The 20,695-nt window shown below is 40.2% G+C and overlaps 1 protein-coding gene across 1 annotated transcript; it reads left to right on the top strand.

Annotated features, from left to right (window-relative positions):
* Positions 1-3,666: 3,666 nt before the first annotated feature.
* Positions 3,667-19,962, top strand: TADA1 (transcriptional adaptor 1). Its single transcript, XM_065888923.1, has 8 exons — positions 3,667-3,846; positions 8,237-8,328; positions 8,591-8,656; positions 12,932-13,029; positions 14,503-14,712; positions 16,000-16,151; positions 18,012-18,174; positions 18,619-19,962. The coding sequence occupies exons 1-8, from the start codon at positions 3,773-3,775 to the stop codon at positions 18,769-18,771; spliced, it is 1,008 nt and encodes a 335-aa protein (XP_065744995.1). The 5' UTR covers positions 3,667-3,772; the 3' UTR covers positions 18,772-19,962.
* The last annotated feature ends 733 nt before the right edge of the window (positions 19,963-20,695 follow it).

Genomic DNA, 20,695 nt, shown 5'->3' with positions numbered 1-20,695 from the left:
CCATGTAAGGACGTTAGAGAGATGGTGGCTGTCTACAAGCCAGGTGAAAGTCCTCACCAGAAACCAAACTTGATGGTGGCATCTTAATCACGGAGTTCCAGCCTCCAGAACTGTGAGAAAATAAATGTATGTTGTTTAAACCACTTGGTCTGTGATGTTTTGTTATCGCAGCCTGAGCAAACTAAGTACCTATAAAGCTTCAGAGGATTTTAAGCTGGGGCCCATGGATAGTACTGTGTTCTATAAAACTGTTTTAAATGTAATCATATGTAGTTTATGGATTTAGAAATATTATTCTGAGAAGGGCTCACCAGACTGCCAATGAGGCCCATGGCACAAAATAAAAGATCAAGAACCTCTTTATATCTTATTTGGGCAGACATAAAATAAGTATATGTGGTGTCAGTGTGATATGCCTCTCCAAGTGTTTTCAACCATAAATTCTACTAGGACCTAGTACATGCTAGTCTATAACCTTTAACTATATTAATATCTGTAGATCAATATAGATATAGAAGAGGAAGACTATTATGTAGAATTTTCTAAAATATTTAATTCTACCAGATATGTTGAGTGCGAGCCACTATGTTCTATAGTATAACTGTATATATAGGTACCATATGTGTGTACCATACATACCATAGTATACTACATAATAAGTATTACAAATTGTAGTGAACATTATGAGGGTAATTTCAACGGGCAACTAAAATATTATCAATAATATTTTAAAGCTGAACTGTAAGAGTCCTTCCAATAAAGCAGAGCTGCTGACGTCTGAAATGGAAACAACTCACACCTTTGCAGTCAGTGCTTCAAGAAGAAAGCTAATGAATCAATGCCAATGAGCAGACTAGGAAAGTCAATCAAATATTTCTGCTGCACTAGGTGCTAGCCAGAATAAAGAATGAGTCAGTGGTTTATATACAGGTCTAAGGAACCTAAATGTCATATCTGGGAGAAATCATTATCATCATCATCATCGTCACCTCCAGATCTGAGATATCTCACAACTCCATCAACATCAAATCCTACCACCAAAAAAACCAAACAAACCAGTGCTTTATAAAATAAAGAATTGGGAAGAATTAAGCAAGCAGAGGCCAAGCTTTCATGGATATGCAAGTAAAATAGCTATGAAAATAGCCTTTCTGAGGGGTTTTCCTTTGCATTGCATTTGTACACAATTATATTTATAATTTATATAATTATATTTTGAAAGACGTTGCATAAGAATAGGCAATATATGAATAATACTACCAACCTTCAACAGTTCATCCTAACGACATGGAAAAAATATGGATAATATAAATAAAGGGAACTCTTATTTTATATAGTCTGTGCCCAATATCCCATTGAGTTGACTTTACTAGTTACTCTCAGACTAGCCTGCATTTGGGGAAGAGCAAGTTGCTATAGAATAATGATTTTAAAAAGATGTAAAAAACTAGATTAAACTAACATTTGTAGAATTCTTTACATTTTATAAACGACTTTCACACACATTCTCTGAAGCTATTTAATAGTTGTCTATATGTGGTATACATTTTTACAAGCACGTCTATAACTAAAAGATTTAAAATTAGTTTCTTTAAAGTAAACTACCAAATTACAAATGGTTTTAGTATTGATTTCTATTAAGTATATTGTTCGGTCAGATGTCTGTTTGTGTTTGTTATATTGTCTAACACTACAGTTTAAGTGGACATTTACCTGAATCACTATACTGAAATTAATGCTAATTGGTATACAAAGTGATGAAGGAGAATGGACTATTTAATTGAGCTAGATGTGTAGAGGTATGCATGTTTTCAAGCATCGATTCCAAGAGATAAGAGTCATATTTTTCTTAGTGGACAGGTAGCCATAGAGATGGGGTAGCCATACAGTGGGGACAGTTCCTGGAAGATATACCCAAACATCTGTGCCCCTTCCTAGTCCTATTGAATGGGTCCTTTAATACTTGAACCTGGGCTTCCCTGGTGGCGCAGTGGTTGAAAGTCCGCCTGCCGATGCAGGGGACACGGGTTTGTGCCCCGGTCCGGGAAGATCCCCCATGCCGCGGAGCAGCTGGGCCCGTGAGCCATGGCCGCTAGGCCTGCGCATCCGGAGCCTGTGCTCCGCAATGGGAGAGGCCACAACAGTGAGAGGCCTGCGTACCGCAAAAAAAAAAAACAAACTTGAACCTGATTGCAAAAAATGTAGGTAGCCACCCATAGGTCTCAAAACTAGCAGAGGGGAGATATATATAAAAGGACTGAGTCATGTGGTTTGTTATAGAAAGTGAAGTAACTAGAATGCGGAGTGCATACTAAGGGGTGATGGACAGGCCTGGGTGTGTGTGAGGTGGACAGGTCGGCTGAGTCCAGGTCATAAGAAAATTTGAATGCCAGGTTAGGGAGTCTGGAATTTGTTCAGTAGTCAGTGGGGAGCCATGGAAAGCATAAGTTGATAACTACTTTTTAAAAAGTCAAAATTTCTTTAGAGTTTTATGACACAGATAGGAAGACTTTACCTGCCTTGTTCATCTTTGTATCCCCAGGACCCAAAAGATTGCCAGGCGCATAATAGGAATTCACTATATATTTGCTGAAGGAATGGAGGAGCCTGAAGGAGTCTCTGTAGAGAAATTACACGAGATTTAAAAGCCATTTAGGATTATTTCAAATTTGGGGGAGGCAATTTGACCATATGCACCAAGACTCTTATAAATACTCCTGTCTTTAAATCAGTAACTCTATTTGTGGGACTCTGTTCTAAAGTAATAATCCTAAATGAGGAAAAGCTTTATGCATAAAGTGTATTACAGTATTGCTTTTAATAGAAAAAAATGGACATAATCAGCCTAACAATTGGGAAACAAGTTACTGTGTGCCTTCCTCCTGTGCGGTATTTAATATGCTGTCACCAAAATTATGATTATAAAGACAATACCAGAGGAAAACATTTATATTATTAAGTATAAATATAACAAAACTCTACCAAGATGCACAATTGAAGATAGAGTATGATTATAAATTATGGGAAGGGGGAATCTCTCTCAGTTAAAAGGGTTTTTCCCGGGGTGGTAACATTTTGTTTTCTTTCTTTTCCTCTTATCCTTCTGTGCGTTTTCCTGTTTTTCAAAATTACTTCATTCACTCAGCAAATATTTACTGAGAGCCCATTATGTGCCAGGCACTGCTCTAGGAACTTGGGGAAACATCAGTGAACAAAACACAAATCCTGTCCTCACGGAACTTACACATTTTAGTTGGAGAAGGCAGAAAATTAACAAGATAAGTCAATTAAGTGGCATGTTAGATGATTAGTGATCGGCAAAAAAAATAAGGCAAAGAAAGAGAATAAAGTCAATACTACATTTACTTTCTGACCTGGAGGGGGAAGATATTCATCCAGGTAAAAGGACCGAATTCGGAACTTGCGCAGCGGCAAGACTGAGAGCCCGGGATACGCCAGCCCTGCAGGTGACGCTGCAGCCCGGGCCGGGCGGGGCGGGTTTAGGTGGGGCGCGGGAGCGCTAGGTGAAGCGGGTCACGTGACGTGAGGGGGCGGGAGCAGGAGGACCACGAAAACACCGAGTTTGGCTCAGCACTTTCTCTCCAGAAAGGCGGGCGGAGCCGAAAACCAAACAAACGTCTTCTCAGAGCTTGGGGGCGGGGCAGGCGGGAGAAGACGGAGCCTCCAGAGCCGAAGCCTTCGCGGAGTTGGTTTTTCGGTTGCTGGTCGTTGTGGCCGAGGGGTCTGAGGTCGGGCTGAGACGTGGGGAGCAATGGCGACCTTTGTGAGCGAGCTGGAGGCGGCCAAGAAGAACTTGAGCGAGGCCCTGGGGGACAACGTGAAACAGTAAGAACTCCCCGGACGCAGCCTCCGGGTTTCCGCGCGGGTGCTCCCCCAGCTTCGGGCTGCCGACCCACTATGGAGTTGTCCCCCACGGCCGCGAGGCCTCTGCAGCCCTCGCGTAGCGGGTGGCGGGGCCTCTGGGTTTCTCGGGCCCGGGAAGGGGCCGGCGGGCAACCCCGACTCACCCAGCTGGAGGGGCCGGGCCTCCCTGGTTCCCTCCGGAACCTCGCGGGCGCCTTCTCCCGAGGCTGTGCCCTGGGTGGGGCGGGAAAAGCTAACTCCACGCTTTCACGCCCAAGGGCCTGTTGGGCGACTGCGGCCCGTGCGAGGGTGCGGGACGCATGTGGCTGACTACCGGCCTGGTCTGAGCCGGCGCCGCGCAGGCGGCCCGCTCCCGAAGGGCTTCCTGGAGGCAGAGGCTTATTGAGCGCGGGTGTCGTGGAGGCACTGTCGGTAAGAGCGTGGACAGCAATTTCGGAAGGCAGACAGACCCTCCGGTGAAATAGTCACCGAACAATACTGCAGTTATAGTGATGAAAGCAGTAGCAGACATTTACTGAACACCTTTTAAGCGCTGTAAATGTACTATCTCATCTAATCCTCACAACAGAGATGTGAGGTAGGTGCAATTATCGTTCCCGTTTGATAGATGAGAAGACTGAGATTTTGAGAGGTTAAGTAACTCTTCAAAGTCATGGCAGGATTGGGGCCTTTGCATCTGATTTCTGGCTCTGATACCTTACAGAGGGTTGCAAAGGACCCCAGAGACTCTCAGACAGACTTTCACCCAGGTTATAGCAGGGGACCGAGTACACAGTGGGGTCAGATGCTGAAATGGCCGAGTGTAAAATCAATAACTCAATACAAGGCTGAAGTCATAGAAGGAACCCTCCGAGGCACAAGGTCAAGTTTGGAAATTTTCAAAACATTGTTATTACAATTTTATTTTTCTAAAATATAAGAAGCAAATTTTAAACGTTTAAAAGTATAAGTCTTGTGTTGTTGCTAGATGGTTTCTGTGATATTCTACACGTTTGCATTACTCAACAGACACTCACTTTGAAATGATGTTTCTGGAGGAGCAAGGTGTTTGGGGGATCTTTCTTTTTCTCCAGCACTTTCTCCTTCTCATCTTTCTACTTTTCATTATGACTGGAGATTGAAGTTACTTAACTTGGATGTCATACGTGATCTTTGGAGTTTTGCCTTCTTGTGAAATTTTGGGGTGGCAGAGTCTACTTTTCGCCCTCGCAAGATACATATGCAGAATTCTCATGTAAGACTTCTTAGAACACTCATGGCCTAAATGGAATAACTAAGAACAAAATATAATTTTTAAAGATTATTTTAATAGTAGGAACGTTAATAAATCAAACTACAAACGCTAGAATTAAAATTTAATCATCTAATCTGTTATTTTGGCATAATTATTTAATTTTTTGTAAACATTGATTCCCAAAGATAAAATGTTCTACCTAAAGTTATATTTTAATATTCATGTTGACTTTGTCTCTTTCCTTGCTTACTTAATTAAAAATTCTTAATTATTTTAATAAGTAAAATTGACAGCTTTTACCTTCATTAATTACTATAGCTTATTTTTGTAATACAGCTAAAATTTACACTTTTTAAGCACAAAAGACTTTTCACTCGGTTACATCTAAGATGCTTACAAATATTTGAAAGTGAATGTTTACATGTTACAATAAACCTGGCTTGTGTGTATAATTGATTGATTAGATGTGATGGTGAACTCTGATACCACACTCCTCACACAAGCTTGGAGTACCAGAAATGTTGAAATTAGCATTTCCTGTTTGGTCTTTAAAGGTCAACACTGGCTATCAAACGTTGGTCACATAGAGCTGCCAAAGCTAATTTGGTGCATCTTTAGCTGAATCTCCACTAACAACGCAATCAAAATATGCTTTTGTGCCAGGAACAGTTAATGATACAGTGTTGTTCTCTAGTAGTTTCTTCCATTCTCTCATTGTCTTTTCCCCCTTCTGCTCCTTGAAAAGCGCTTCTTGGTTGAACAGTCTGTGATATTGCTATACAGTAATTTCTCACATTTCCTCCATGAGTAGTTAGCTTTGGTTTGTACAACGTGACCATTTAAATGTGGTCCTTGTTCGTAGGTAAAATATATAATAAGGTGTATAAGGAACTCAGATATGAGTTGCTTTCTATTTATGCAGTGGCCCTAATGTTCTTTATGTCAGGTTGTGTGCCCATGTCAGCTTGTAGAAAGAAATGAGCTTTGCTGGCTAACTCACTTTGTATAGTACCCAGTAGAGTTCTGGGTTCAAATGGGTGCCTAGTTTTTCGGATGATTTAGCCATATGTTATTTAATTTTCTTCAGGTATCTCAAGTGCTTCCTAGTCTGACCCATTTATACTCATCACCCATCATCCTCACCTACATAGAGGTTGACTAACTTTGTTTTTGGTATTTTTGAGGAAAACAGTCATTTGTCCATGGCTATACAGCAAGTTAATACAGGGACCAGGATTGGGGAGCGAGTCTTCAACTTGATAGCCAGTGTTGGCTATTTGGGCTAGAAAGTTTGCCACTGGAAAAGATAGACAGCATCATGTTGGCAGAGCCTTGCCTTAGTTCTGGAACAAGTTCATACACCAAATATAAATATATTTGCCTCTTTCTTATAAAATAGGAACACAGGGCTTTTAAAATAATGAAGTTTTTCTCATGTTACTATCTTCTTTTGTTGTATAAAATGGGATAGGAAAAGACTTCTGTTTTTCTGTGGAGCTTTATTTCATTTTTTAGTTGTTTTTTGAAAAAAAAAAGCAGGGGTTGGGGCATTTAAGTGTTTGATGTTGGGAAGTTATTACTGACTGCTGGGTGTGACTAGTCACGTGGAACATGGTGCCAGGCTCTAGAACTAACATGTTTTGCTGTTGAATGAAATGGGTCTTGGGAAGCTTTAAGACGCCACTAAAGCTACGGGTTTTCTCCGGTGTGGGGGGGAAGGGGGGGATGAGAGCAAAGCACAGGAACCCAGGCAATTACATATATACTTAGTCAGACTTAAGCTAGTCTACATATGGGAGAACAGGAGAAACCCTGCCATGGGTATAATAGGTCAGTGAGAGCATTAAACCATCTCGTTTAGGAATCGCTGCTTTTTTTTTGTTCTTTTCTGTTAGAAACTCAAATGAGCATTAGAAAGTAGTTAATCGTGAATTGAAAGTGATTGTAAAACATACTAAGTAATTTTTAGCTCTGTTTCTTGAAGGAGGAGTAGCTTTCTTCAGCACGGAAACAAGGGGTGTGGATGTGAAAAGTAAAGTATTTTACTCCGATTTCTACTAATGTTGTTAAGGTATAAAAGATTGGATGCTTTTTTCCTACTAGTTAACTAGTAATTTTTATGATTAGTGGTTGGTTTTCACTTTAAAAACCACTAAGTTTCTCCTATGCTCAGGTATTTTTCTTTGTGGCGAGCTGTTTTAGAATCCCATTCAGCCAGGATAGATTAAAACTTGAGTTCATTTGAAAGGAAAGAGGTTGCCCAGAATTGGTATTAATGCCCATAAAATACATACACATTTTAAAATATAAATCTTTTTAAAATTGAGGTATAATTGACATATAACTGTATATTAGTCTCAGGGGTACAACATAATGATTCAGTATTTGTATATATTGCAAAATGGTCACCACAGTAACTCTAGTTCACGTCTCTCACCATACATAGTTTAAAAAAATTTTTTCGTGATGAGAACTTTTAAGATCTCAGCAATTTTCAAATATGCAATATTTGATAATTTTAATAATACTTTAAAATATAAATCTGAAGTGTAGGTTTCTGGTGAGCAGGTCTTTTAGAAGGGCAGCAGTGAGAAAGGAAAGGTACAGCAGTGGTTTTTGGCTGGTTGACTCATGAGTCTGATTCTATGACTACTGCTCAGTCCCTTTTAGGGAGGACTTTCCGTCTTCTGATGGTATTCTGATTCCTAAGTAGCTTAAACAACAGAGATTTATTTTCTCACAGTTCTGGAGTCTAGAAGTCTGACATCAAGGTGTGAGCATGGTTGTCTTCAGAGGCCTCTCTTGGCTTTTGCCTGCTGTCTGTCTCTCTGTGTCCTAATCTCTTCTTACAAGGACACCAGTCACACTGGGTTAGGGCCCACCTTGACGACTCCATTTTTACTTAATTACCTGTTTAAAGGCCCTACTTCCTAGTACAGTCACATTCTGAGGTACTGGGGGTTAGGGCTTCAACAAATGAATTTGAGGGGAATACAGCTCAGTCCGTAACACTAGGGAATGCAAAATTTCCTTCCTTCCCTGGGAGTTGAGGCAGATAAGGTGAACTTGGGGAAGAAGCAAATCCTGAGGCTCTTACTATTGTTTCTGCCTCTGCAGATACTGGGCTAACTTAAAGTTGTGGTTCAAGCAGAAGATCAGCAAAGAAGAATTTGACCTTGAAGCTCATAGACTTCTCACACAGGATAATGGTAAAATAATTACCTGGGGAGTTATTTTACTGTTCTGAAGTTTTCCCAGATTTGCAATAAATTAAAAGTTTATTTAAAATTTTTTTAAAATTTTGGTTTTAGTGGTATGTAAGGTCATTTAAATAATGTGGATATTTAAAATTAAATGGAAAGAATGACAGAGTAGGGGATATCCAAAGTCCTTAAAAGCTAGACTGAAACAGTGGGTTCCTTATGTTGTAAATATTCTGTATTTGACTTGTGACAATCTTCCCTTTTTCAGTCCATTCTCACAACGATTTCCTCCTGGCTATTCTCACGCGTTGTCAGATTTTGGTGTCTACACCAGGTAAGGGAGTGGAAACACCTCCAGGGATGTCAGTCAGCAAACCCACAGAATGCTGGGCTTACTAGACTTTCACTTCCTTTAACAGACTTGTTTGCAAATGAAATGTTCTTTGAACTGCTCAGAAGAAACATTTTATTGTGTAATACAGATTCTTCTGTAGAACCTTTTTAAAGCAGGTGATTTCTCTGTCCTTTCACTGACTTTTGGTCTTTACCCCCCATTCAGCTGGGTTTAGATTACTTAAATAAATGAGAGGTGAGGAGGAGGGTAGGTGGTCAGGAGGAAGAAGCTGAGGAGTGAAGGGAGGGAATTTGGTGGTTAGGAGAGCGTTTCCATAGATATAGGGAAGGTAAAGTACTAGCACCTGGAAGGTTGGAGCTTCAGCATGTGTTTGGCAAACTATTGGTGAAGAACAAAGGTAGTAATAGCAGCATGTTGGGGAGGTATGTGGATGCTAAGTCTGTCACTTCAACCTAAATAAATAGGTATAGACAGAATGATTCCTTTGTCCCTAATTTTTTGGAGCTTAAGTGGTACAAGTCCCCTCTTTCAATTTTATTTTAATCAGTCAAAAAAAAAAAAACTAAATGCATTAAAACTTTGCCTCATGATAAAGCTTATCCTGGGCTCTTGTTAAAAACTTGAATTTACAGGTACCTCCTACTGTAGATTAAATTGAAGTTTTTGTTGTTTAAAGGGCCTGTGGTGATTCTGATGATCATTTATTAAAAGCCCGTGTTATCTAGAAGTGACTAGTATTTTGTATCATCCCCTTCTGCTAAGCTCTGTTGTAAGATAGAGATTCAGATGAGATCTCCTAAAGGCTTGTTCTCCACACTCAAAGAAGTCGCCATTGGTGTGAAGAATAATAAACAGTGAGCGTTTGTTTACGGAGGTTGGTGTTAGAGAGGGAAGGCTGTTTTCCACCCCTCACCACACCCCTCACTGCACATTCTACACTGTGTCACATTTCTAATGTTTAATTTAAATAGAAATGGACTTTCGCCAGTTAGATCATAAAGATAATCCACTTCATTGTATAAAGTTTAATTTGATCAGAAAAGCCAACATTGTAAGGATTAGATCTTACTTTTTAGGTAGGTATATTCTAAAGTGGCACCCACCCAAAAGGTTCAGTGGGATGATCGGAAATAAAAACCTTGGTTGGGGCTTCCCTGGTGGTGCAGTGGTTGAGAGTCCGCCTGCCGATGCAGGGGATGCGGGTTCGTGCCCCGGTCCGGGAAGATCCCACATGCCGCGGAGCGGCTGGGCCCGTGAGCCGTGGCCGCTGAGCCTGCGCGTCGAGCCTGTGCTCCGCAACGGGAGAGGCCACAGCAGTGAGAGGCCCGCGTACCGCAAAAAAAAAAAAAGTAAAAAAAAAAAAAAAAAACCTTGGTTGATAGGAGTCAAGGGGCTTGGGTTCAAGTTTAGGTTTTGCCACTAGCTTAGATAATGTAGTTAATTACTGAGTGTTCTTAGCATCCACATTTATAAAATAGAGAGTAGTATCTACCCTGCAGGATGATTAAAAAAAAAAAAAAACAGATGAAAGAACATGCAAAAAGTGCTCTTAAAAAAAAAAAAGCCAAACAAATACGTAGTGGTGTTAGTATAAATTTTGATTTTAATTAAATAAAGCCTTTGATATTCTTGAATGTTTGTTGTTGGTTAAAAATAAATGAAGAAACATTGGAATTTAGAAATTATTTCTCAAACACCCAAAATGTCTTCCCTTAAAATGAACTTAATATTTGCTGGCAACAAAGAGGTGATTTCTATTAAAAGTAAAGTATAGAAATACAGGTTTTTATACTTTACTAATTGTGATCAGGTTGGTTACTGTTTTTCTAAGTCAGGCAGGAAAGATGCTTTTAATAATGTTATTTATTGAATACTGTAACTGCAGTGCCTTAGACGCTTTACGTGCATTATCATTAATCCTCACAACAACTCTTCAGAGGTATTAGCCTCTTTTTTATATGCTAGGAAACAAACTTCAGAGGAGAGAAAACAAAACAAAATAAAAACGTACCTGAGGCCCTCTTCAGCTAGTAAGTAGAAGTGTTGGATCCAAACCAAAATCTGACTGCTGCTGTGAAGGCCTCCTTCCTTGGGGTCAGAGTCAGTCCTTACCATGCTTTGCTTCCTCACCCAAGGTATATTTGGCCACTCAGCAGCAGCATCGCCTAACATCGAGTTCCATTCATCAGGGAAATCATCTAAGATTGACCGGCCTTACCAGGTGTGATCTAGGTGTGCCAAAGACACTTAAAGCGATGGAGAAGAGGAACTTGACTTCCCAAACAGTTCTTTTTTAGCTGAGGAACCAGGAAGATTTTTTCAAAGCTTTACGAACTCATTCTTCCAAAAACATCAAGATGAAATAATGTTTTGCTAGAATGATGGGTGATTTTTTTTTTTCTTTTCCTAAAAAAATTCTTTGGGATTTTTTTTTCAAGTGTACTGTAATGAGCTTGTATAACTTTTGATTTTTTTTTTTAACACTAAACTATATCTGTTCATGGTTTAAAAAAATATAGTACAGAGGGTCTTAGAATGAAAAGCTTCCCCCTCCTAGACCAGCTTGTTCTCAAAGACAACTGCTTTTGCTTTTTGTTCTTCTTATGGGACGTCAGTGGCTCCGTATAGTGTGCTGAAACGTCTTTCTGGATTGACTGGTTTTAAACATCCGTCTTGCCTTATTGCTCTGTGTTTTGTGAGATTTCCTCAATTCTTTCGTTCAGCCCTTCTGTCCAGTGCATTCTTTAATTCGGCAATTTTTGTAGCGTCTTCTTTTTGTTTTATGGATACCCATCTTCTCAAACTTCTCTGAGGATATGAATTAGAAATTATTCAAGTTCTTTGTGTTGCCTGAATCCTTTATCTCTAGGATCTCAATTTTTTTTTTTTCAGTTTAGTCTTTCTTACCATGTTACAGCTTATCATCAAATGTCTGAGAATCCACATTTACGAATGAAGCATAAAACCTGGAGATTGTGCTTTAGAGTGAGCTGACGGGAGGCCAGCCATTACAGTGAGGTTCCTCAAATGCCAGCTGCAGAGAACTGTGCTCTAGGGTACCAACATTCATACCAGCTACCCAGTAAATCCCAGAAATTTTGTTCTATTTAACTAGAGAAGAGTTCGCCATTCTCCTTTCCCTGCCACCTGTTTATACTGCACTGTATACAGGAGTGAGTGGGGCTGGTTTCATGGGGCCAGGAACTGTCCATGAACTTGGAAGGGCCTGCACTTGGTTTAGTGCTGTACTGTGTTTGTCTTGAAATTCTTAACTTTTGAGCAAGGAACCCTGCATTTTTGTTTTGTACTGAGTTCAGTCCTGGGGGTGAGGGAAGGGGTTTCTATGGATGACTTTTCAATATAGATCTTCCATTAATCTTGTTTTAAGCTGTACTGTCCCTTCTGGTTCGCACTGCACTCACCTTCTCCAAATCCAGATTCTTTGTGGATATCTACTAGTCAGGTTTATTTACTTCCACCTATTTACCAACCTTGCCAACTTAGGTCACAGCTTCCAAGGGTCCGCTTTGTAAGTTGGCTCCTTTTTAGCCCATCTTTGAAATTTGTTGAGATCTCATCTTGGTCTGCCACTCGTTTTGCTTTTTATCTGTGTTCTGGATGTGTGCCGTTTACTTTTTTGTGTGTGTGTGGTACGCGGGCCTCTCACTGTTGTGGCCTCTCCCGTTGCGGAGCACAGGCTCCGGACGCGCAGGCTCAGAGGCCATGGCTCATGGGCCTAGCCGCTCCGCGGCATGTGGGATCTTCCCGGACCGGAGCACGAACCCGTGTTCCCTGCATCGGCAGGCGGACTCTTAACCACTGTGCCACCAGGGAAGCCCCCATTTACTTTTTTCTACTATCATATTTAGTAGGGTGTTGGAAGAGAGAGGAGACAAATACATGTGCTTATTTCACCATCTTGAACTAGAAAACTCTGTCCTGCTTTTATAATACTACTGCTACTAGTAAGCAAACAAACACCCAGTAAACAATGAAAAATGTGAAAAACAAATTTGTCTTCCTAAAAGAACAATTTTGGTTACAGCTAGAGAAAAACATGTGATTTGAGAGAAGTTGTGTTTAGGGAAGGAGAATGTTTTGTTTAGAGAAGGAGAATGAGAGATCTGAATTTAAGCATTTGTTCATTTTCATCATTTGAGCATTTCATACTTTTTTAGCCTAAAGTGAAAACAAACTTAGCAGTTATCAATTGTCATTCTTTTCTCTTATGATTGTTATTTTTCTGTCTTATAGAGGGTGCTGGATCTTTACCCTGGACAGGGGGTTCTGCAGCCAAACCTGGAAAACCAAAGGGAAAGAAAAAGCTTTCTTCTGTTCGTCAGAAATTTGATGTAGGTTGTTTAGTAGATCTTGGTAACGACTGATTTAAGCACTGGTGTGATGGAACTGGCTTTAGTTTTTTAATGAATATTACAATTCTGGTAGTAAAGTTGGAAAAAAAGGGCATGATTTGGGGAGAAAACGGTGTTATTATATTTGAGTTTGGTGAAGAGGGTTTCAAAGATTGTGTCTGAATTTTTATTCCAGTTTGTTATTGTGTAATTATTAATATGTTATCATTAGTACCTAATGATTTTTCAGTAATTCAACAACTATGCCTGTGTCCTTTTTCCTCTTAAATATCTTTGTGGAATGAATAATGTTTCTCAGATTGAAGACTTCTGTTCCAAGGGTCCAGGAGGCCCAGAGGCCTCTGGCAGGATGCTGCTGACGCCCCACTAGGCCTTGAGCCTTCTGGGGATCCTCAGAGAAATCTTGAAGGCATTGGGCTATAAAATTTGTAAACATTTTAGAATAACTTGCTTTTTTTTTTCTGGTTTATATCCAGGGAACACAGTTTCCCAAAAGTATCCCTTTTATAGATTTGACTGGGTATTGATAGCTTTATTCATTAACATCAACAAATATTTATTTATTTCTACCTTGGCTCTATGTTTTAAGTCAAGAATATTCGATCTGGAGGGCATCAGTATCTCCAGAGAGGTATACTTGGTTTAAAAAAGCATGTTTGATATAAAATACAGTTTTATACTTACTTGGAAAATGGAAAAACAACAAGTATTGCTTTTATAGTACAAACTTCAAACAGGACAAGCCATATTCGCTTCAAAATCTTGTGAGTTGGGCTTAAGCAAAAGCTACTGAGGCATATCTCCCACTGATTATGGAGAATATAATTGGGCTATCAGCATCTCCCAGAGGGAGGCTGAGATTTTATGAGCGGAAAAGATTGGGAAAAACTATTTTTAAAAAAACTAATGACTGTGTCTTAGAAAGATTCTGTGTTGAGAGTTGTCAGTAGAAGATAATGGTAAGAGTTACACTACCCTACATTATCTTGGAATATTTGTTATTAGATCTGTTATATTGGTTAGCTAGGTTTTTTTAGGGCTTTTCTTAAGCATTAATTATATATTTTTATTTTCAGAATCTGCTTACTTACAAGTATACTTAAAATACTCTGACTTGTTTGAAAATAGTTTTATATCTTCTCCTTCTCCCCAGTTGTTGTTTTTAGCACAGAGCCATATATTCTGTGATTACCGAGGTATTAACTGAATAGAATAAACTGCTATGCATAGTACTGTTATCCCCCATAACTCATGTCTTCATTATTACTATGTAATGGGTGTGAATCTGTGATTAGTTGTGCATGAGTTACTTTTTTTTTTTTTTTAACTCTTGTGGTATAGTTTTGGTGGCATTAATTTGTGGGATCTCAGGTCCAATTCATAGGTCACTTTTGTTTGTGTCTTATTACTTGCCACATAATGAATAATTTTGAAAAGTTTTCTTGCCCATAGCATAGATTCCAGCCTCAGAATCCTCTCTCAGGAGCCCAGCAGTTTGTGGCCAAGGATCCCCAAGATGATGATGACTTGAAACTTTGTTCCCACACAATGATGCTTCCCACTCGGGGTCAGCTTGAAGGGAGAATGATAGTGACTGCTTATGAGCATGGGCTGGACAACGTCACCGAGGAGGCTGTCTCAGCTGTGGTCTATGCAGTGGAGGTTGGTTTGCTGGTGGCAGAAACACTCTTACAGGTTGAATGTGACGAGCTTGTGTGAGTCATTCAAAGCTGGTACTGCAAGAAAAGAACTAAAATGTGACTCTGATCTCAGAATTGTCATCATTGAAAGTTGTTTTCTTTTGAGGGGAGAAACATCACAATCCAAACAATTGCCTTCAGTTAACAGACTAAACTTTTCAGAAAGGTTACCTGCATAACACTTTGGATGTTTAATTTCTCAACAAGGGGACAGTTTTTAAGCAAAAAAAAAAAAAAAAAAAAAAAAAAAAGAGATTGAGAATCCTAAAGATTAAAATCACTTGATGTTGCTGTGGTACGGCGTTTGAAGAGCATTATTAGACTTGGCATCTGAACTGTGGGATTCTTGTCTCAGCACACTCTTTCATTCATTCATTTTACTCATTTAGTTACTCGACAGAACATACACTGGGGTCTAGAGTGCACAGGTACTGACCGGTGACGCTGGGTCATTCCTTTCAATTCACCGGGCCTCCGTTTCCTTGCCAGTACCTCAGAGATTATAATAGCTTTCTCAAGAAGTTATAAACATTGAATCATAAGTTGTACCATGAAGTCCTGACATGAGCTGATCTTATTGGTAGAACTGAAACATCATCCCTGACCCCAGCACCCCTGTTAATAAGGGTAGGCTGGGACTGGTTCTGTCTCTATTTTCGCAGACATTCTCTGACCCTCTCTTAGGTACTTGGCTCCCACAAGGGCGAAGAGATATTAAATACCTAACTTTCTGTTTATTTCCTATATATCTTTTGTTTATGTGGCTTTTGAGAGAGCCAAGGTTCTTTTTATGCAAGGATTTTAGTAGATTGGGCACTGTAACCAATATGTTCCTGATGGTGAAACATTTTGTACCATTTTAAACCAAGCTTCAAGGTAGTTTGCTGCTTAAAAAAATTACTTATTTTTGTACTTTTATTTAAAGCTATCTGAACATCATTTTTGAGGGAGAGGAGCCAATTCAGAGATATAAAAACTTTAATAAATTTTAAAGTAGAACAAGCCCATCCTAAATAGAACTAAATAAAAATAGCATGTCTCCCTTTGCTCTTTTCTGTACCCTCGTACCCTGGTATGTATGGCTCTGTGGCTGTTTCGTGAATATTCATCTGGTTTCAGCACTTGTTTGCCTGTCTCACATCTCCATCCACTAAATGCCAATAAACATTTTTTGGTCAAAGGAAGTTTTATGGTTTGCTTTTAAAGGGGAGTTCATGCTATTTTTCTCTTTTTTTTCTTGTTTTTACAGAATCACCTTAAAGATATATTGACATCAGTTGTGTCAAGAAGGAAAGCTTATCGATTACGTGATGGTCATTTTAAATATGCCTTTGGTAGTAATGTGACCCCACAGCCATACCTGAAGAACAGTGTAGTAGCTTACAACAACTTAATAGAAAGGTATGTGAAGTTTCTTGTGATCTTTGCATCCATCCTTCCTAATTGGTTACACTACTCTTCGGTAATAGACCACTGTTAAAGTTGGTTACTGGGGCTCTGTGCGTCTAAGGTACCTCTGAGAGCAGTATGGTTTTATTTTCTTGCATCCTTGCATGATAACCAGTGAATTCGTATGGTGCTCTTTATGTTAGGAGTGAAGTTGTAGAGTTTGGCCGCTGCGTGTGGTTTAAAGTGAGTGCCCCCCACTTTCCGAAGTACAGTGGAGTAGTTCCCTGGGGCAGTGCGTCTGGATGGTTCCTGAGGGGTTATCACCTGACTGGTGGGGGGAGTGGGCCGGCTCTCACTCAGGAACGTGGCCTGTGCTTGTTGGGTCAAGGTTGGGTTTCTTGATGGTGGGAGGAGGAGCAGTAGGTGTCTCTCCAGGTCCTTTTCTGGCTTTTTTTAGCTGTAGCTCAAGATAGCGGCCTGTGCTGGGTGTCGTCAGGTTGCTGTTGGCATCCTCTTGTGCAGTTCTGGTCTCTCAGCTCTGATCTCTGGAACCTCTCTGTCTGTACTCCACTGTGGGCTCCCAGGACCTCTCTGATATTCTGAGTCATCCCTCTGAGATGACCTGGATTACCTTCATCCCTGTGTTGTCCCTTTTCAGGGAGAAGAGAGGTAAAGAGATGACAAGGGAGATAAAACTTCAGAGAAAAAAGTGTGATTGGGAAGGCTGGCAGGAGTGACGCTGGGGAAGAAGTAATGGGCAGGGAAGGCAGGAGGAGTGACAGTGAGGGGTGTGGGGTGGGAAAGCCGAGCAGGGAGTTGAAGAGAGCAGATAGTGCTGACACCATGGGGAGGGCATGGTGCTGGTGCCTGTTTCATGGCCCCGAAGACCTTGAGACGGCTCACAGGGCTCATCTTGAAGATCACTGGCTTAAACTGGGTTCACTATTTAGATTGCCATAGGTGAGGATTTACTTTCTCAATCTCATTCAGGCATATCTGTTTGGGATTATTTGTTCTCATTTGTGAGTCATTCTTCTCTAGAGAAAAACAAACCAAAAAGAGTAAAAGAGTGGCCCCTCGTAGCGGGCGAGCGCTGGAGCGGTGTGTGACCCTGCTGGGCCTCCAGCTGCCCTCTCCCCCTGCCAGCCTGTCCCTGTGAGGCTCCTATCTCACCGTCGGCCGCTTGTTTCTCTATCAGCGCTGCCTTTGTCTGCTGCCGGAGCCCACGCTCGCGCTCCACTTGTGTTTTCGTTCTAGTTCCCTCCTCACTGTTGTTTCACCTGCGTGTTCTCCAGAATTGCATAGGTTATCTCCTACTGTATTACGATACAAAAATTATGTCTGACTTCCCAGCTGATGTTATATCTGGGTTCTATTTTGGGAAATTGGCAAGATCTGGATGAATTTTCTCCACCCTCCATTTTTGCCTGTTGCTTTTTTTGTGCTTTATTTTCTTTTCTTGCTTGTTATTTTTGATCCTGTTGTCTCCAGTATCATCTACCTTCCTCTCCAGGTTGGTTGTTTCCAATTTCATTTTCCTTTAATGAAGGTCTGTTACTTTTTTCCAACTAGAAGCTCTTCAAGGGCAGGGAACAATTTTGACTCAGTATCCTGACTTAGTATCTTAGCACTGTGGAGGGAGAAGGGTAAATGCAGTTGCACTGCATTTTATTTCCAGCCCAACAGATAGGCTGCCTTTAAAAATTAAAATTATAGACTACTTGTGTATACACTGGCTGAAAGATAACTGGATTTCTGATTCACGTTGAGATATATTTTATAGGAAGTATTCTAGCAGCCCATCCCTATTCCGTTTGTTCAGTTGTTTCCATCTTACTTACTGGGAATATTTCTGAAACATTTTGCTTCCAGCCCTCCAGCCTTTTCTGCTCCTTGTGCTGGTCAGAATCCAGCGTCGCACCTGCCTCCTGACGATGCTGAGCAGCAGGCTGCACTCCTGCTGGCGTGCTCGGGGGACACGCTACCCACGACTTTGCCTCCAGTGAACATGTACGACCTTTTTGAAGCTTTGCAGGTAACTCTTGGCTCCTTAAGGTTTACCTGGATTTATGGATAGGCTCAAAGTTTCTTCAAGTCTACAAAGATATTCACTAGCTTTTCCATTTCCTGGCTTTTGTTTTTCAGTTTCTGTTGTTTGTTATTAAAGCCATTAATAGTAACCTAATCTTTCAAACCCCTGGCTCAAGAGTCCTTCCTAACTTACCTCCCACATCTCTCACCTCCCCAGTGAAAGAAAAAAAATCTCCTTGTCCCCTTATTTCTATCTCAGAGCCTTGTTATTTCCTTGTTTTCTTGTTATCTGATTTGGGATTAATTAGGTTCTGGCTTAAAACGTACAGGTTTGTGTGTCTTTTGTGTGAGTGTTTTGTTGACACAGATCTTACGTTCATTTTCTGTGTTGGAAAAATAAGTATACTGAAGTATAATGGGAGACGTGCTGATATGTTTTCAATCCCAGGTACACAGGGAAGTCATTCCTACACACACTGTATATGCTCTCAACATTGAAAGGATCATTATGAAGCTCTGGCATCCAAATCATGAAGAGCTGCAGCAAGACAAAGTCCACTGCCAGCGCTTGGCAGCCAAGGAGGGGCTCTTGCTCTGCTGAATTGGGATTGGAGGGTGTGGGACCCTCAGCAAATTCACTGATGATTGGGAATTGAATGCTCTTGGGGGCCACATTTCAAGACTGAAGTGTGTAGAGTAAATATAACCTTTCCTATGGAAAGGTGATAGTACATTTTGTGTTGCTACTGTGAAGCCATTAATAAATCTGATTTTAATAATGACCCGCATCTCTGTATGTATGTGTGTGTGTGTTCCCAGTTATGGGAATAGGCACTGAGAGAGTTCTGTGCCCGGAATGGTGCTGTTTAGGCATCTGAGGCCTCGTATCCTGTGGTCTGCATGTGAGGTAGGTGACATCCTAGAACAAAGAAGCTGTTATAACTTAGTCCCCACGATCAGCAGGACATCTCTGTGTTTGGAGACATCACGTATTCTGTATCTGGCAAGTCTAAAATTTCTGCTTTCCTCCTGAAGAAAGAACTGTGCTTTTAACACAGTGTTAAAAATCGGTTATCATTTTTAGTGACCAGTTTTATATATATATATATATTTTTTTTTGTGACCAGTTTAATTTTTAACAGGTATACGTAGTTGCCTAAAGATTCATTCCAACTCCATAGAAAATAAGACTTAGAAATGCTGTGCTATTAGAGAAAATAAAGTCCTTTCTTTAAATTAAAAACCAAATCAAAACAATCTCTTAGAATGTAATTAACCTTATAAAATATCTTCTCATAACTCGTTTCTTTTATAGAGTTGTTAATGCCCAAAGACTTTGGCAGGTTCATCTTTTAATTATTCCTATAGGAGTCCATGTGAACATATTGGATTTATACTTAGTAATTCTCCTATTCCTATGAAATATCTTTTTCTATACTTTCAAATGGCAGTGTTACTAATAACTGTTTGTTTGTTTAGAGATATGTTGCTTTTTATTCAAGAGATGTTATTGGTGGATACATTAGAATGTACAGATGGGTTTACGTAGGTCTGAATAATATATGTATAGATATGTATATATGGTTCAATATCTGGATCTGTGTATTTGGTTTTGTACTTTAAATGCGACGAATAAACCTTCTGGGAGAAAACTTTTTTTGTTTATTAAAGTAAACATATAAAGAATACCACCTTTTACAGAAATATGAAGAACCTTGCTTTCTGAGATCTTAGCAGAGACTTTTCAAAAGAACGTACTACATGAGAAAGATTAAAAGCAGGTTCCAATTAAGGCATGTCATTTCTTCCTCTTGTGATATGTAGGTTAAGACTAAAAAGAAAAAATAAACAGCCTAGTTTCAGTTCTTGGCACAAGTCTGGAAAGTCCTTTAGAGTTTTCAATAACTCAAGAATTTTTAGGGTTTGTAAGAATTTGAACTGGTATCTAATTGCATATAGTGGTTTTGGCTTGGCCTATGCATGTATCTGAGTCTTAATGCTAAGTATGTGTTAAATTTCATGTGTTCCATAGATGGAGAGGCAGCTAGAAGCCTCAGACATGCCCTGCTGCCCACTGCAGTGGCAGGTTCCATAGAAATCTGTATAGCAGAGGGACCTCCAAACAGAAAAATTCCTCACTACTCCGTAGGACCTGGCCTAAGTCCCTAGTTGCCTACTCTGGTGGGACCACAGGACACCAGGACTCTTTTTGCCTCCAAGTTTCGGGCCTACACTCCAAGATCTACTTTCCATGCCAGTTTCCCTCAAGCATCATTTTGTACAGTGGAGAGATTGGGTTGAGGGCAAGGCAGGCAGGTAGATAGAGTGATACTTAGGATTTTTCAAGAGAGCCAGAGTTCAAATGCCTTGTTCCACCAAAGGTGGCCTCCAGCCGTAGCACCGTGGTCAACTGTGGGATCCTGAGTGCAGTCTTTTCTATAATTAGGTTCTTAAGAAATCATGAGTGCTTATTATCAAGCATCATTTAGAAAAATAACTATTTCAAAGAGGAAAAAAGCTACTAG

The sequence above is a fragment of the Phocoena phocoena genome, chromosome 1, assembly GCF_963924675.1.
Source record: "Phocoena phocoena chromosome 1, mPhoPho1.1, whole genome shotgun sequence".
Taxonomy (NCBI): domain Eukaryota; kingdom Metazoa; phylum Chordata; class Mammalia; order Artiodactyla; family Phocoenidae; genus Phocoena; species Phocoena phocoena.
This window is presented reverse-complemented; position numbering and strand designations above follow the sequence as displayed.